Genomic DNA, 17,859 nt, shown 5'->3' on the forward strand with positions numbered 1-17,859 from the left:
CAACAGTGTGGAGCATTTGTTTTTGCCTGTCATTGTCCTTTATCCAGGTAAAATCCTCACTGAGATTAAAATCATCACAACATATACATCACATAATAATATTCAGTACAGACAGGTGAACACAAAAATGTGGATCATTTGCAACAACAGTCATTAAAAATAGTTACACTGATCAAAACAGTGATTCTCTCACTCCTTTAAAATGGGCTTCAGTGAACACTGTTTGATTCAAGAGCAGGTCCTGATGACACAGTAAACCTAACCAGGCTCTATAAAGGACTGGGCTTTACTCACAGTAGCTTCATTATAGATGCGTCATGTTTGTGATGATTAAAGATCAGAATAAATTACAACAGTTAAAAGTATGAACTAAAATCAGCTTAAATAATAAGCAGATCATTTTTCTAACACTGGTGCAGCAGTACTTTCAAAAGCTTTACTGTGCATTCATTCAGCAGGCCAGACAGAGACAGTATAACAGGGCCTGCAGTTTAATAACATCACATTATGATGATCACATAACAGAAGAGAAGCTCACAGATGAAGCCACAAAAACGTTTTTCAGTTGGACAGAGATTAAAGGTGTAGTAAGGGTGCTAGTGTAGAGTCTTCACCTTACGACACTTTGAGACAACTGTTGTTGGCGCTATAACAACAAAATTGAATTGAATTAAAAAAGGCAGAAGATGAAGGAAAGGTGCCAAAAGCAGTGGGAGGAAGAAAGAAAAGGTGCAGGAAGGAACAGAGAGAGGAGACGATGATATCACAGCTGTTTCAAATCGAAGGAAACATGTACGGGGAAATGTGACTGCAGAAGACGGCACCATAGTGTACTCTACTGCACCGTCACAAATATGAGACAGCTGATAAAAACCTTAATAATGTCAAAGTGAAACTCGGTCATATGTATTTTAAAAGAACACGAGAAATAAAACTATCAGGCCATATTTACATATTTGTTTTTTAAAGACAGATAAATGTTTTGAGTAAAATCTGTAGTTTGATATATTTGTTTTGTTTTTTGTTTATTTGTTTGTCTTTGTGAACGAGAGTTTATTCAATAGTCGAACCAGTGGGTGGCAGTAATGCACCTTTTTTGATATTTACCAACCGCCAAGAAAAATGACCAAGAAAAAGGAGTCGGTGCTCTGGGAGGGCAGTTTGGCATAAACTGGTTCGTGGCTGGACTAGAATGGCCTCATTCTGCTGATGCTGTGAGGGGAGTGCAAGCGCAGAGAGGGAGAGAGACGAGTGTTCAACCAAATTCAACCTGACCCTGGGCACAGAGTGGGAAAACGGAATCTACAGTTACAGTTGAGAAGATGTTGTTGTTAGTTGTCATTAACTGTGCAGCTCGAGTAAAGTACAAAACAGATCAAATCAAAATGATAATCAAAGGAACAGAGAAGATCTTTGGTGTAAACATATTAACAAAGGACTGGAGGGAGCCAGGACATCAGGAGCGAGGATCATAAGAAAACTCGACGTTTAATAGCAAATGAACAAGAATTTAAAGGATTCATGAAACCAGAAATGATCTGTATTCAGGAAACTTGTCTCAAACCAACTTTTTGTAGTCAGAGGATATAGCAGTGTATGCAGAGACAGAGGTGAGGTTCAGGGAGGAGGATGTGTAACAGTTAGAATATAGATTAGTCCAAGTTTGGAATAGAAAGGACAGCATCAACCCATGCAAAAGGCTTTCATCTGAACCAATGAACTTCATTTCTATTTGAATGGAAATGGAAACATCTCATCGTGGTGTACGAATAATGATCACAATAGAACAGTAATTACAGCATTAATGGACAATAAAAAATCGTGTTGAAATGATCGGAGGGGCACAAGAGTTAATACGAGAACAGGTTTGGAATCAGCGACTGATTTCACAATACTTGCAGATTCACTAAAATATATGACGGTCAACACTCCACACCAGTTGGTGGCGGTAATGCACCAATTCGTTGTTTGCTAACCGCCAATAAAAACAACGAGGAAGAAGAAGAAGCAGCAGAAGAAGACGGTGCTCTAAAAATGGCGGAGTCGGAGGAGGAGGTAGACGTCTTGGTCCAGAGAGTTGTCAAAGACATCGCGAATGCATTCAAGAAGAACCCCAGCATGTGAGTACAGCCGGCTGCGAACAAACTGCGCTGGGCCCGGAGGCCTGTTTCACACCCAGCGGGTCCAAGGCTAGGCCACGGCTGATTCAGGGTTTAAATTATGGGCGTGGACTATTACCTGGAATCGGAACTGTCTAGATGAAGTTCACATTTTAGACACTTAGTTTTGTTTGTTCTGTTCAGTATGTGAGACACGATGTCGTGGGGATTACTGTTTACTTACAGTTAAATAACTTAAAACATGCATCAGCGGGATATTTCACGACTTTAGCGAGCTGAGCTATGCAGCTTTGAAAATGCGACATCCCGATCATGTTGTTTCATTAATGGTGTTATTATTTATTTCGCCGGTGACTGAACTGGGATGCTTAACAGTTGTGTTTATGATGGTACCGAATATTTGCATGCTATGAGAAGCACGTGACGTTAGGTCAATCCTGTGTGATAGTATGTTAAGAATTTTAAGGCTGCAGCTATCAGTTACTTTGGCAATCAAATATTCTGATGACTATTCTGTCGATTAATCGAGTAATCTGATACTTTTCTCTTATTAATGAGCACTAATCAATATTCCAAACAGGAAAAAATTAGGGTTTTCAAAACTACTCACTGGTTTAGAATTTGCTGTGTTTTAAAAGGACTCGCACTGATTCTTCCCAGTAAAGGTTTTAATGGTGACAACAGGAACAAGTGTCGCTTTTTGAGATGCTGCGAAAATGTGTGTAAAATGACATGTGGCTTAAATAAGATATCAAAGTACAGAATTTGAGACAAGGATTTTTAAAATGTACTCGATGAAGCATTGTAGCTTCTAGTTTAGTGTGATAACCACAGATTTTCAGCTGCTTTGGGGGAAGAAGAACCCCCCAGTTTGGATGTGTTTGGTTCACTTTTAAGTAGGGATGGGTATTGATAAGATTTTCACGATTCCGATTCCATTTTCGATTCTGTTTCATGATTCGATTCTTTATCGATTCTTTTAAAAAAGGAGAACACTAAGGTCGATTAGCTTAGAACTTTGTTTTATATCTTCTCTTTGAACAAGATAGAAATTTAGCAGTAACATGGCCTTACAAACCCAACAGTGAGATCTTAAGAGATCCAGCCTACGGCTCTTCAATGGGGTGTCACAGGGTCCCCGGGAAAAACAATTGTAAATGTAAAATAAATATTCTTCTGTAGCAATAACAAAGTATAAGATAAATTATTCTGTAGCAATTACACAAGAATATCCAGTAATGTCCCTGCCTACAATTAAACACATTCACTTACTGAAAATCATCTGCTGTGGCAAATAGGTGCAAGCCTTTGACCACAAACTGAGTCACTGCTCGGTGACGTTCGTCTATCCTGGCCTGAAAGGAGACGCTACCGGTAGACTGCAGCGAGAACTGCCAGCATCTGAGCCAGACTCTGTCTGTCTCATCATGGTCACTAAATGCACAGTAATGGCAGGTTTTGTAATAAGGCAGATCGCGCTAACATAATATGCACTGTTGTTGATTATTTACCTGCCGCGTTAACGGGAGAGGACGTGCAAACGTTACCGCTGCTGCTGGGCTGAGATTCACGAGTCCGGAGCGAATTAAAAACACGACATTCATTTAAGGTCATCGCGTGTTTTGTGAGCAAATGCTTTTGCATATTCGTAGTGTTTCCTCCCTTAAATGAAATATCTGCTTTGCAAGTATTGCAAGTTGCCCTGTTGTCATCCGTTCTCATAAAGTATGACCAAACTTTTGAGCGTTTGAGCCGCTTACGTGCCGTGTTTCCTGCCAGGTAAATGACGCTCCGCAACGTGGTGACGTCATTCGGGGCGACTGGAATCGATAAGGGAATCGTTTGCAAAAATGGAAAACAATTCCAAGGAACTGAGACAGTGGGAACCGGTTCTCAACAAGAATCGGGTTTCGATACCCGTCCCTACTTTTAAGTTTTCTGGGTGTTAGTGGCAGAATGGATGACAGCAGTAACACATGTTTTCTTAACTTTTATTTGTAATTCATTCAAAATAAAAATGTAACAGTTGTAAGGAAAAACATCCTTTTAATAGGAAGAAACCTCTGACAGAACCAGGCTCAGGGAGGGGCGGGGCCATCTGCCGCAAACAGTCGGGATGAGAGAAGGACTTTTTGCCCATTAGAGAAAACATATTTAAATAGTCATTACTAGTTAACGTTAAAGGGATGGTTGGCTCAACAGAGCTCTGACTGTTTGTCAGCCTGGCTACAGAGCTGAAGAGAAACCTGGGGTTGTTCTTATTTTCTTCAATCAGTGATGAATAGTAAGATGTTCTGGCTTTGCGGAGGGCTTTCTTATAAAGCAGCAAACTATTTCTCCAGGCTAAATGATGATCCTCTAAATTTGTGACACGCCATTTCCTCTCCAGATTACGAGTCATCTGCTTTAGGGTACGTGTTTGAGAATTATACCACGGAGTCAGGTACTTCTGATTAGAGACCTTAGTTTTCACAGGAGCTACAGTATCCAGAGTCGTACGTAGTGAGCAGTTGGGCTGGGCCATATCATACTGTTCACAGTGATACCGGTATAATGTTGGGCAACGATAAGAAAATATCGTGATAGAACATGGGTAAAACGCGCATGCGCAGTGCCTTTGTTTCCATACACATATGGCGGCGACGCAGAATGAGAAGAGCGGAAGCGGATCGTTGAATGAACCAGAACTGGTTTGTAAAAATGCTGCAGCTTCAGTGGTGGAACTGGTTTAGCTTTCGTCCGTCAGATACACAACAAAGCACTATTTTTGGTAGCGCATGCTAGCGGGCCATCGTTATTACCGTGTTGTTTGGAAAATACGGCACACTTGAATCAATCCTTTGATTTTTCTGAAAGTCGACAGAGCCCCTTATAATCCCGTGAGCCTTATGTATGAACTCTGGTTGTGTTTACTGACCTCGAAACGATTTTTTGTACACGGCGCTCGAAAATCTGTTTGTACGAGTTTGCTAAGCTACGAAGCCGCACTGCTTGATGGATTGTCGGAGCTATCGTAGGCAGGAGTAAAACGTTCTGTGCTTCAACATAATATTATTATAGTATAATAGTATAATATATATAGTATACCATATTGTGTGTGTATAACCTCTTCTTGGTAAATGGCCTGTATTTGTATAGCGCTTTACACATCCACACATTCACACACTGTGTGTGTGGGTGACACTGGCTACATTGTAGCCACAGCCACCCTGGGGCGCACTGACAGAGGCGAGGCTGCCGGACACTGGCGCCACCGGGCCCTCTGACCACCACCAGCAGGCAACGGGTGAAGTGTCTTGCCCAAGGACACAACGACCGAGACTGTCCAAGCCGGGGCTCGAACCAGCAACCTTCCGATTACAAGGCGAACTCCCAACTCTTGAGCCACGAAGTGTTGTTGATATTATACATGGTTATGCTGAGGAATCGAGGAGGGGGCCTAAGGGTACATCTGTCACCATCTTACATGCTGTGATTGCAGCCATTCCCCAACTCTCTGTGAATGGGACTCAGTGGTCTTTGATCAGTGGTTGTTGATCAATGGTCATGAGAATTTGCATAATTAAGATTAAGGAACTGCCCTCCCAGCCCATTGTTCCTTCAGTGGGCTGGTTTCAGTCATTATGCAAATGTCCTGTTTATAAGATTGAAACCTGCAGTCAGCTGAGACTGAAGACGTCACCTGGATGATGATGAAACGTTTCTCCCACAAAACGCTACGTCCAGATGAACAGAATCAACTTTTGGAGATTGATTTACCTGGATGATTGCATGTGCATCAAGACATTACTGTTTTTACTTTTGTGTAACTTTTGTACTTATATATATTTTCCATCCAAATAAATGGAGAATATCTTCTTCACGTGCTCTTTGTTTTGTCCATCCATCCATCTTCTTGCGCTTTATCCGGGGCCGGGTCGCAGCAGCCTAAGCACAGAAGCCCAGACCTCCCTCTCCCCAGCCACCTCCTCCAGCTTGTTCAGGGGAACACCAAGGCGTTCCAAGGCCAGCCAAGAGATATAATCTCTCCAGCATGTCCTGGGTCTGCCCCGGGGCCTCCTCCCGGTGGGACATGCCCAGAACACCTCCCTCAGGGTGCATCCTTGTCAGATGCCCAAACCACTTCAACTGGCTCCTTTTGGTGTGAAGGAGCAGCAGCGGCTCTACTCTGAGCCCCTCCCGGATGTCCAAACTTCTCACCCTATCTCTAAGGGAGAGGCCAGCCACCCTTTGGAGGAAGCTCATTTCCGCCGCTTGTATTCGCGATCTCATTCTTTCCGTCACTACCCACAGCTCGTGACCATAGGTGAGGGTAGGCATGTGGATCGACCGGTAAATTGGGAGCTTCTCTTTTACACTCAGCTCTCTCTTCACGACGACGGACCGGTGCAGCGTCCACATCACTGCGGCCGCTGCACCAATCCGTCTGACGGTCTCCCTTCTCCCGTCACTCGTGAACAAAACTCAGAGGAACTCCTCCCTGACCTGGAGTGGGCGCTCCACCCTTTTCTGGCTGAGGACCATGGCCTCTGATTGGAGGTGCTGATTCTCATTCCTGCAACTTCACACTCGGCAGTGTGAGCTGGAGGCCACCACCCGATGAAGCCAACAGAACCACCTCATCCACAAAAAGCAGAGATGAGATCCTGAGACCACCCAAGTGAAAGCCTTCCACCACGCCTAGAAATCCTGTCCACCAAGACAGCCCTACAATATCCAGAACCTTCAGGAACTCAGGGCGACGCTTATCCACCTGAGGAGCTCTGCCACCAAGGAGTTGTTTAACTGCCTCAGTGACCTCGCCCCCGGGGATAGACGAGTCGTCCCTTTTGTCCCCAGACTTTGTTTTCGTCATGAAAGACAGTGGGATTAAGGAGGTCCTCGAAGTATTCCTTCCACCACCTGACAGTGTTCTCAGTCAAAGTCAGCAGCGCTCCACCCGCACTATACACAGTGCAGGTAGAGCACCACTCTCCCCTCCTGAGTCGCCTGCTGGTTTGCCAGAATCTCTTCGAGGCAGTCCGAAAGTCTTTTTCCGTGGCCTCTCTGAACTCCTCCCCCACCCAAGCAGAGCATTTCTATGTTTTTCTATTTAGATTTTTTTCTGCATTGTGGTGAAACGCTGAAAACATCAAAACTATGAAACGACACACGTTGAACTAAATGGATTTTTGCATTACTGATTCTAAAAAGAAAAAAAATCTTGAACAGTTAATGTCCCATCCAAAAGTCTTGCATATGATTGATGAACCACAGAAATTCAAATATGGGTGCTTCTGAAATCACACCCTTTATTTTCTGCCCAGCTTTGAAACCTGCGAGCCACTCTGGTTTCATGCTTCCAGAAATAAAAATAATTCTGGAAGGTGGAGCGAGGACTTAGTAATACTACATAACAGTGTTAAAATTCAGACTGGGATGGTGAACGTGAACTGTAGTTTGTATCTGTGGAGACACTTCAGCTCAGCATGAACGTCGGTGTTTGTTTTGCTTGTTGTCGATGTTCGTTTAATGATGCACAAACTCATTTGATGAGGAAACTTTGAGCAAAGGACACTGGAGAGGCATGACCGGCAGTGTGGTGACATAGTATGTTTAACACCCCCCAAAGTGTACATTGGGACCAAGATCAGAAACAAGCAACTTGAAAGAAAACACGAGATAATTTCTTGGAAATGACAAAGTGAACTATCCAGTGTTTTAAATGGACGACTCTAAACGGCTGCAGATGTGTACAGGATCAATCATTACATCATTAATCATCTAATAACTTACCTGAACTTGACCTTGTGTCAGGTATCTGTGATGTATTGATTGCTATGTTGTCCCAGCAGTATGTTATTGTTTGTTATAATAGAGATGGATCCCAAACAAGCCACTGCACGGTGACAGCTCTGTAGATCTCACAGCACTAACCACATGTCATAGTATCATCATATGCATACGTCACATGTAAGCTGGGAGATGTGAGTGGGCTGTCGAAGCTTCAGCTGATGTACTGCAACGTGACCCTGTGTGGCAGGTTGCCATGTTTCTGTCGTACTGCGTTTATTTCAGCACTGCTTCAGTTTGATGAGCTTCAGCTCCAACTTTGTTTTTTCTACATTTTTGAAAAGTCAAATTTCAGCAGATTAAGTTCATTAAAGGTGCTTTTTTTGTTTACTCATTACTTTGGGTACTGCTACCTGGTCCACTTACACTGGTTGATATTGTGGTAATCTAATTGTGGTCTTTCCTAATTTTCGACTGGTTGGTTACTGTAATGTTTTTCCCTTGTTCACCCTCATTGTCACTCTCTGCTCCCTCAGTGATGAGATCGGTGTGATCCCGTGTCCAGAGGCTCGCTACAACCGCAGTCCCATAGTGCTGGTGGAGAACAAGCTTGGTGTGGAAAGCTGGTGTGTTAAATTCCTGCTGCCGTACGTCCACAACAAGCTGCTGCTGTACCGCCAACGCAAGCACTGGCTGGACAGAGAAGGTAGCTCGATAACAAAAGCAATCCCAGAGGTCGAGTAAAAGTAGTCTGTAACATTTGTTTTGTTTATTTAATGTGTTTATTTTAAAGTTGATAAAGGTTTGAGCTTCCAGTCGTGGTCAGTTAATGACCTCCTTGTTTCATCCTGCTTAGTTTTAAACGTGTTTTATGCTCCTGTTTTTTCCACAAGTGAACATCAAAGTGAAGCAACATCCTGTGTTTCCTTCTGTCCCAGCTTTAGTGGATATCACCTGCACTCTGCTGCTGCTGAACCCAGACTTCACCACTGCGTGGAATGTCAGGTACAGGATAAATGTTCTGATAAATGTGGTTATAGTGAGAGCGATGCTTTCCTTTCATCTTTTCCAGCGTGTTTTTCCCTGCCTGTCACACAGGAAGGTTTTCTTGATGTCAGGCAACATTAGCTAACAGCAGAGGTCTCAGGTGAAACCAGACCCCACTCACGTCGTCTGTCAGGTGATCTCAGTGGGTCACATATTGGGGTGAGGCAGTGATAATGACGCACACCTTCTTTCACACCGAGGCACGTCATCAATAGTGTTCCAACGACCCTCAAAAGGAACAATTCCCACTAGGGATTAAATACTGGGACTCTCCACCGCTTGGCTTTAGAACTGAAGAAGCTTCTTTGTTTAGAGAGTCCAGTCACTTTCTTTCCTTAGACCAGCGGTCTCCAACCTTTTTTGCGCCACGGACCGGTTTATGCCCGACAATATTTTCACGGACCGGCCTTTAAGGTGTCGCGGATAAATACAACAAAATAAAACTAGTACCGGTACCGAAAAAAAGAAGATTTATTCATAACACACGTGAAAAGACCCAGGAAAACCGAGTTAACGATAAAAACGATAACAAAATAACGCTGAAAACCGATAAAAACCCTGAAAACTATACATTTCACACCTGAGCCTCAACTCTCGCGGCCCGGTACCAAACGACTAACAGACCGGTACCGGTCCGAGGCCCGGGGGTTGGGGACCGCTGGTTTAGACAATCCTGGCAGTTTGGCATCCTCCTGACTGCTGTGCTGTCCCACTGTGTCCATACCACTAATACTAATAATGAATAGTGTCAGGATGTAAGGATCTGTCAGCACACATAACAAAGCTAATGCTTTTAACAGTTCAACTGTGATAAATTTGTGTTTGATTGGGGCGGCTGTGGTGTGTCGACGAATCAGAAGGTCAGCAGATTGGTTCCTGACTCGTCCAGTCAGCATTCTGAGGTAACCCTGGGCCAGATGCCCAACCCACCGACGCATCCATTGGAGTACATGGATGGAGCATATTTGGATATGTGTATGGGTGGACTGTGGCTTTCATAAAGAAGTTAAGAATAGATGAGTGGTGTGTGTGCATCTTTGTGTAATGGGTCAGTGTGACTCGCAGTACAAAGTGCTCTGAGTGCTCATCTGAGTAGAAAGGCTCTAGACTACCAGTCCAGTTACTATGTGACCATTATCAGTATACTGGTTAAACGGGCTGCAGTGTAACTCACCAGGTTAGGCCTGCTAACCTGGTGCCTGGGTTTGAAACTGCTGCATGTCTTCACTCTGCGCTCTCCTGTTTCCTGTCATCTCTTTAGTTTTCCAGGATAGAAACAAACTCCACAGAGTTTCATGTGTCAGACTTTCAGATCAACACCGACCGTGTGACCATCTGTTTGTAACAGAGACACATTTGTAGTTTGTTCAACTCATTTAGACCAAACGTGAACAAAAATCATTTTCCTGTTTGCAGCTCATCAAAGTCTGTTGCAACAGTTACCATTTTTATATTTATTCACAGGCATTAGATTATGTCCATTATGGGATATCACGGATGGTCTTACTTAAGCACATCCTGCTTTTTAGAAGAGTCAGAATTAAAGCACGATCAGAGTCGTCCCCTCGAAACGAACTAAAAGATAAAAGAAATGATGGAGACAAAATGTGGACGTTGCTCTGCAGAGTGTCAGAAACCATCTTTGATAAGAGATCACAGCATGCAGGTGCTCTAACTGAATCTGTGGGTGATAGTGAGTCTTTATAGTGATGTATTTACTGTCATCGTGCTTTCTTGTTATTGCAGGAAGGAGTTACTGCAGTGTGGAGTCCTTAACCCAGAGAAGGACCTCTACCTGGGCAAGCTGGCTTTGACCAAATTTCCCAAGAGCCCAGAGACCTGGATACATCGGTAAAGCCGCTTACGCTTCTCCTGCTGTAAACACTCAGATGTTCCGAGCTGCTTTCTTTGTGTGGGGAGCTATTCAAACTCCTGAGGCTGCTCTGATCAGCATGTATGGATTCTTAGACTGCACTTTATTTTCTTTGATTTTTTTCTAACATATTTTGAACAGTTTTCTAACAGTAGCACTGTTTGTGCTAAACACTGTAGGCTGAACAGGGAGCTGAGGGCAGCTACATTCAGACCTTGTCGATGTAAATGACTGGTGATAGATTTCCTGAGATCATTCCTAGGTGGAGAAAGGTGTTTAAATCCCACTGAAAAACAACAACGATGTTCTAAGGCTTATAACGAGCACCGAGGCTCATGTGGGATGCTGTTCTTCCTGTAAAAGCAGTAACTGTGTACAGAGTGAGTGAAGCTTTGTAACCCAGCGGCTGATGTCTTCCTGCAGACGCTGGGTGCTGCAGCAGGTCCTGAATCAGGTCTCTACTTTGGACCACAATAAGAATCAGCAGCAGGCTGAAGCAGTGCAGGCTGACGCTGAGAGAAACGAGCAGCTCAGTGACCGCTTGGCCAGGACGCTCCGCCAAGAGATGAAGGTGTGCTCTGACGCAGCCGGCCGCTATCCCAGCAACTACAATGCCTGGTCACACCGCATCTGGGTGCTGCAGCACATGGCCAGGGGCAATGTCAAGGTAGCATTTCAGTTACTCATTTAGCTTTTCAGCAGTAATTAGATTATTATTTTCTTCCCTCATCACACATGTTCTCTCTTTTTATTTAATGTAGTTATATTACTGATGCCTGGTGGTATAAAAGTGGAGCTGCTGTCCATAAGCTGTGCAAACCAAAAATAATGTGATGCAACTAAATAAACACTCGCTAAGAAATTTAAATGAATCAAAATGATCCCAGCTGGATGTCATATAGCACTTATGGTTGAAATCAGCTGGCACAGTCACTACAGAGGAACTCTGTGTAACTACATGAGTAAGGGAGGTTTCTGTCTTTAAACCAGCGCTTCTCAAAGTGTGGTGCACCCCACTGGTGGGGCGCACGTTACCTGGGAGAAAAGTCATGCGGAACGAATATTTAACATAACATAAGTCTTTTTGCAGCAGTTACGTTAATAATATGCACACCCACTGAAAAGCTGCAGCGGCGTGTGTACGTCGACAGCCGCAATAAAGAAGTGGACTGGAAAGTGTGAACATGTGGTCGGGTCTAGGGCGATATGACCAAAATCTCATCTCTCGATATAAGACATCTATCGTCCTGTTAACGATATAAATCACAAAAATGTAACATTTTCTGTAAGTTCTGTGAATCTCGGGCAGCTCGACTTGCGTGAAGTGTTTCCAGCTGCGCGTCATGTAGCTGGAGTCGAGTGTTTTAACCGATGCATGAAACGATACATTTTAGACATAAGTTGTAACAGCCGCCGTTTTCTTTGTGAGTATTTATTACACGGCGTGCTGCGGGGGAAAGCCTGTTCTAACGTTTGAGTCTAAGGTTTATTTTTTAGCACCTGGCGGCTCTTTTTTAATTCTCATCCGTAAATAATCTGCTCTTTCACGTGATCCAGTTTATTTTGAAAAGTCTCAACAGGATCTTGAGCTTTATTGTGAAAGGTTTATGTGGAACATAAACAAGCGGACACGCAATGCTGTTGCCGTCGTTGTTGCTAACGACAACGCATAAAAACAGGTGCTTGTCCGTCCGTAGTGTGGTTATATTAAATATAAGAGAAAGAGAGAACTTTAATAAATGAATGTAGCCACTACAGTGACCATCAGAACCATGAAAAATATTGCTGTAAACAGTTTATTTTGCGACACCACGAAACAAACGACAGCGTAAAATGAAACGAGAGACGTTTTTATATCGTCATCCGATGTCGTTATATCGAACAGCCCTAGTCGGGTCTGTCGTGCGTCGTTGGCAGCGGTGCCGACACCCAGAATTGGGGAATGACAGACCCGACCACATGCAGGTGTGCTTATAGAGACATATTTCTTGAAAAGTTGCATTTATGGATTAATTTTCTTATTGTCTTGTTCTTTCTGCGAGCTGTTGAACGACCATTCAAGGCCCCCCACGTTCAACTTTATTGATTAGCTAATAAATGAAGTGAGAATCTCTCAGCTGGTTTGTTGCTTCTACTCCTTCACACGTACCTTTGTCGTCGTGATTCTGGCAGGTGTTCCACGATGAGCTGTCCTCTATGCGCCTCTGGGTGTCCATGCATGTCTCTGACCACAGTGGCTTCCACTACCGCCAGTTCCTCCTTAAGGAGCTAATAGCTGAAATCTGCAAGAGGCCAGCTCGCACCTCCACCAGCTGTTCACCCCAGCGTGGGTGCAGCACAGTCCCAGAGGGCAGCCGCCCACACAGCCGCTCTCACAGTAACGGAGAGCCTTCAGGACAAGAGGCGGGCGGCGAGGAAGACAGCCACGCTGACTTCACTACAGTCCTTCAACTCTTCCACCAGGAGATGGACCTTTGCTCAGATCTGATCCAGTCCTTCCCTGGACATGAAACACTCTGGAGTCACAGGTGAGAGACTGTTGGTTCACAGTGACTGCAGAATGGACACAGACGTCATATTTAAACAAGGAAGTCGGGTAAAACGAATGTGTTGTCTGTTCCTGCTGCACAGTCTGTGGCAGGTTTTGCCCTGTCGCTGATTGCAAACATCATTTGTGAGAAACAAGTAAAACAATGAATTGTCCTGATAAATCATTTAAATATTTCTTTTGCATTAAAACATTTTCACATTCTGGGGCTGTTTATCCCTGAGCCCATAAAAATACTTTGTGCACAGACATGTTCAGCGTTTGTAATAATGATATTGATATACCCCCCCGTGTCTCTCAGGCGGCATGTCTTTTACTTGTGGGACCAGTGGGTGAGGGAGCATCAGCATTCCTACAGCAGAGGATCCGACTGCAAGTTAAACCATGTGACGGATCCAGACCCAGGAGTGCCAGAGATCAGCTCTCAGAGCTGTGCAGGTCAGGGCCACGGTGTGAACGGACAGAAGCACGCTAGTGAACCTATGGAAGTAGATGGGCTGCCAGACCCTCACAATAGTAAGAGACTGAAGAGAGGCGTCCTGCTGCCTTGCCCCCCCACCCTGCCTACTGAACTCAGCTTTGTAAGCAGTGTTTTGGGCGGCTGCTGTAACACCGAGCAGAGACACTTTGCCCTGGCCTACAGGAAGTGGTTGGATACCGTCATTGGGCTGCAGTCCTGAGAGAGATGCTGACCTCCTTCTTCTGCCTACAGACAAAGAGTTAGGATCAGCTTGCCTACACATAGTGCAGACTTAAATAACCAGTACTTCAAAGCCAGTGATGAGTTTAGAAAAGCGGTCATTGAGCAGCTGACTTGGAATCTGTTTCCTAACAATTAATAGGAGAGGACTGGATGTTCCTTCTCAGAAACATCTGGATCTGGATCCTCTGAGCCAGTATCCCTTCAGAATGGAAATCAGCCCTCACACCACCTGTGGGCTCACTGTTATCTTCAGGTGTTTCAATACCTCAGGTACCTCAGATTTCTAGTTGTTTGTATGTGTGTGAGGTTTCATGTGCATATCTTCTTTTCCTGCTTCTATATATATTAAACAAACAAACATAAATCTTTTCTGATTGGAATCAGTCACTTACACTTACACAGCGTAACCACTTTATACACGTGTAAGGTTCTGTGTAGGCACGAGTTTGTGGCATCATTGGACTCAACTAAAGTCCAAAAATACTTTACGGCATATTGAAGTGTCCTGGCGCTGAACTGGACTCTGGCTTTCAGCCTGTATAAGCATGAAGTCTGGTGAAATGGTCTTTAATAGACACATAAACAGAGACATATGTGAAGCAAACAGTAAGCAGTGACTTGAGCAGGTATGAAGCTGCAGAACCTTCAGGTTTGCTTTGGCCTGCTGCAGGTTAACGACTTGTAGAAACTCTTCTTGTATCGGATTATCACTGCATCACTTTTCTGTCTTAGCTCTACTTTATATTAGACTTCCCTCAGTCGTCGGGTAATACTGACCTGAGCGTCAGCTGTAACAGCAGGTTAAAGCACAGCTCCTGACTCTGGATTTCCATTCTGAAGGTGGTAACACGTGTTAAACATGTTACTGCTCTCGGTTGATTTTCTACCCTTTAACTTCACTGGTTATAGTCAGCAGCTCTCTTTGTAGCTGATGCAAAGTTAGAGTAACAGGAAACCAAAAAGCCAGTCGGTTATAGAGAAGTTTGATTTGTGTTCAGAGGTCATCACAAACTCTCCTCCAACCTGAGCAGCAATGAACATTTATTGGTCCTGATGTTTGACTTTGGACGTTTGTCGATCTGTAGCAGAACATTCACCGGTGCTCCCTGCTGCTGCTGTTACAACAGTTTGATTTGTTACAGCTAGAAACTGCAACAAGTGAAAATTAAACAGCACTTTTAAAATGATTGGTGTAGTTTTGTTTAGCGAGGGTAATCGGTCTACACCAGGGGGCTCAAACTCGCGGTCCGGGGTCGCAGCGGCCCGTATACTGAGAAGAAGCATGACGCAGTTTAAAATCAAAAGCACAACATGACTGAATATGAAGACGACATGAGCAGAGAGCACAAACCTGCTGAGGCTGTCAGTGACAGTCGCACACTGTGTGCACTTATTTATTCTGCTCTATACAAACACAACGTGTGCGCACACAGAGGACCAGTGTGTTTGTTTGAAAGGCTTCAGCTAAGTTTGCAGTTTTGTCTTATACAAGATTTGAAATTGAAAAATAACAAGCGAAACATTTTAGGAAATATTTGTTTGTTTTGTTCTAGCTGAACACTAACGTGTCCTCCAATGAGACGACAGCGCCAGCAGCGGCTCTCAGCTCGTTTCAGTTTGACTCCCTGATCTAGACCAAAATATTGGTATTAACTATTTTTTCCCCGTTGTTATTTTCGCATCAGTGCCTCATTTGAAACAGTTTTAAAGTTCCGATGAACTTTAACTTGTCCTAAAGACTTTTTAAAGGCATTTCCTGAAAGTTTTCTGACTGAAGGAAGTGAACAGGTACAGTCTCACACGTACTCACACCTGCAGGAGGCCAGGTTTCACAGAATTACACAGTGTATGTGATTGTTTTTGTTTGATAGCATTAAAACTTTTAACATGAATGAAATCAAAAAGCTAAATGACCATATAAACACACACGACTGCTACAGATGTTCAGGTTTGTCATCGGTACCTTCCTCTCCGTCGATGTCGTTTCTCCTCGGGCTGAACTTTATTTCTTTTATGTTATTTATGAAAATACAGGTTTGTGTGAAGCAGAAATGATGAGAGTGACATTTACATCTGATGCATTTACAGAAGCTGCCTGATTTGTAGTGTCAGTGTGAGCTTGACCAGCAGCTACGTTTGCTTTTTTAACATCTACCTGGTGACAGCGAGTTAAAGGCTCGTCACTTTTCACTGACACGTTGACCAAGTATAACACATTCTTCTTCTTCTTCTTCTTTTGTCTGTTTTTATGTCTTTTTAATGTATAAGAAGAGTTACTGTTACTCTAACACGTAATCATTGTCAGAACCACAGCTCGCAAACAGCCGGAAACTTCTGGCGTACACGCTCATGTTTGCAACGCTTTAGAAAACAGCTGCTTGCACTGACTGATAGAGCTCTGCTACATAGAAGGAAGTAACACAACACATCTGTTTAAAGGAAGAGTCAGTAACACTACTTCAGCAGCTCCTGGGAGTTTATTTATGCTACTATGCCTCGTCTTTTATTGTGAAGGGACTAATCCTCAACGTGTATCTGTCAAACCTGATTTCTGTTTTCCTTTTGTAAACGTTGCAGTTTGATCGACAATCTTATTTTTCTTGTCTATCCAGTATTGTCATAGCTTATGGTCACCGTAGCAACCATAAACTTTTGTGTCAACACACGGAGGCCAAATAGCTTCAATTTACACAGCTGATGTTTCATAACTCTGCCCTTGGACACATTGTTACTTTTTTAAAGGTCAGGTGTGTGTGTGTGTGTGTGTGTGCGTGTGCGTGTGCGATCACCTCTAAACACTGTACATAATCACATCATTAATTATCTCAAAGCTTTTTCCTCTGTCACGCACTCTGTCGTGTGTTAAGGAGGATGATAGGTGGTGATATCATATCAGGCTGTGCGCTGAACTGCTGACACGAGCTTTGATCCAAGACTATCTATGCAGAAATGTTTGTTTTAGAGGTTCAACCTGCTCCTTTTACTTTGTTGTGATATTCCCTAATGAATAATCCTTGTGATCTTAATTACTATTTATTTCAGGAGTGAAAGTATATTATCTTCCAGTGCTTCTGTCATCTGCTAAACAAGATAATAAAGCTCATCTCTTCATGTCCACTGAACGCTCTGATCTGTTGTAATTACTGCACATATTTATCTGCATGTATCTCAGATAATCTCGGGTAATTAGCATATAGAGGAAACGGTGTGGGGGAGGGGGGTCCATTATTTTATGTTCATTATGTATAAAATAAAATATTTACATCCTTGATTTCATTTTGATTTCATTAGTATCCTGCCCAAGGATGTTTAGACTGGAGCAGTGAGTGTAGGAAACAACGCCGTCTCTGTCGCCTGCTGTCTGCAGGTCATGACCTCCTGCTCCATGTTAACAGATGTGAGTGGGGTCAAACTAAAATAAGATCTCCTCTCAGATTTCTCCCAAAAATGCTTTCTGACATTATTAGTAGTTCTCATGAGGCTGATTTCAAGTTTGATTCTACTGACTGACTTGCTGTGAAACAGGCGCGCCGGGTCCTCGTGACCGCTGCAGCCACAGAAACTTGCCCCAGAGAGCAGGAGCTGAGAGGTCAAGCTTTACTTTCCAAAGCCACAACAGTTTCAAAGTGACAGTGAGGAATTCACCAGTAAACTGGACCAAGTGAAGACGTACGTGTGTTTAGATGCTAATAAGTAATAAATACAAATGTACAGATCAGGTCATTCTGAGAAAAAAGTCCAAATGTTTCGATCCGTTCTTTTTTGAGAAGGAAGTTGAAATGCGATGATTACAGTT

General features: G+C 43.6%; 1 protein-coding gene across 1 annotated transcript; it reads left to right on the plus strand.

Moving 5' to 3' along the window:
* The first annotated feature begins 1,984 nt into the window (after positions 1-1,984).
* Positions 1,985-17,185, plus strand: ptar1 (protein prenyltransferase alpha subunit repeat containing 1). The gene is made up of 7 exons (XM_084946533.1): positions 1,985-2,120; positions 8,429-8,598; positions 8,831-8,897; positions 10,686-10,790; positions 11,236-11,479; positions 12,985-13,340; positions 13,662-17,185. Exons 1-7 carry the CDS (start codon positions 2,035-2,037, stop codon positions 14,038-14,040), a joined length of 1,407 nt encoding a protein of 468 aa, XP_084802659.1. The 5' UTR covers positions 1,985-2,034; the 3' UTR covers positions 14,041-17,185.
* Positions 17,186-17,859: the final 674 nt, after the last annotated feature.

This window comes from Perissodus microlepis, chromosome 12 (genome assembly GCF_051167445.1).
Source record: "Perissodus microlepis isolate ML-2025 ecotype Zambia chromosome 12, ASM5116744v1, whole genome shotgun sequence".
In the NCBI taxonomy this organism is placed as follows: Eukaryota; Metazoa; Chordata; class Actinopteri; order Cichliformes; family Cichlidae; genus Perissodus; species Perissodus microlepis.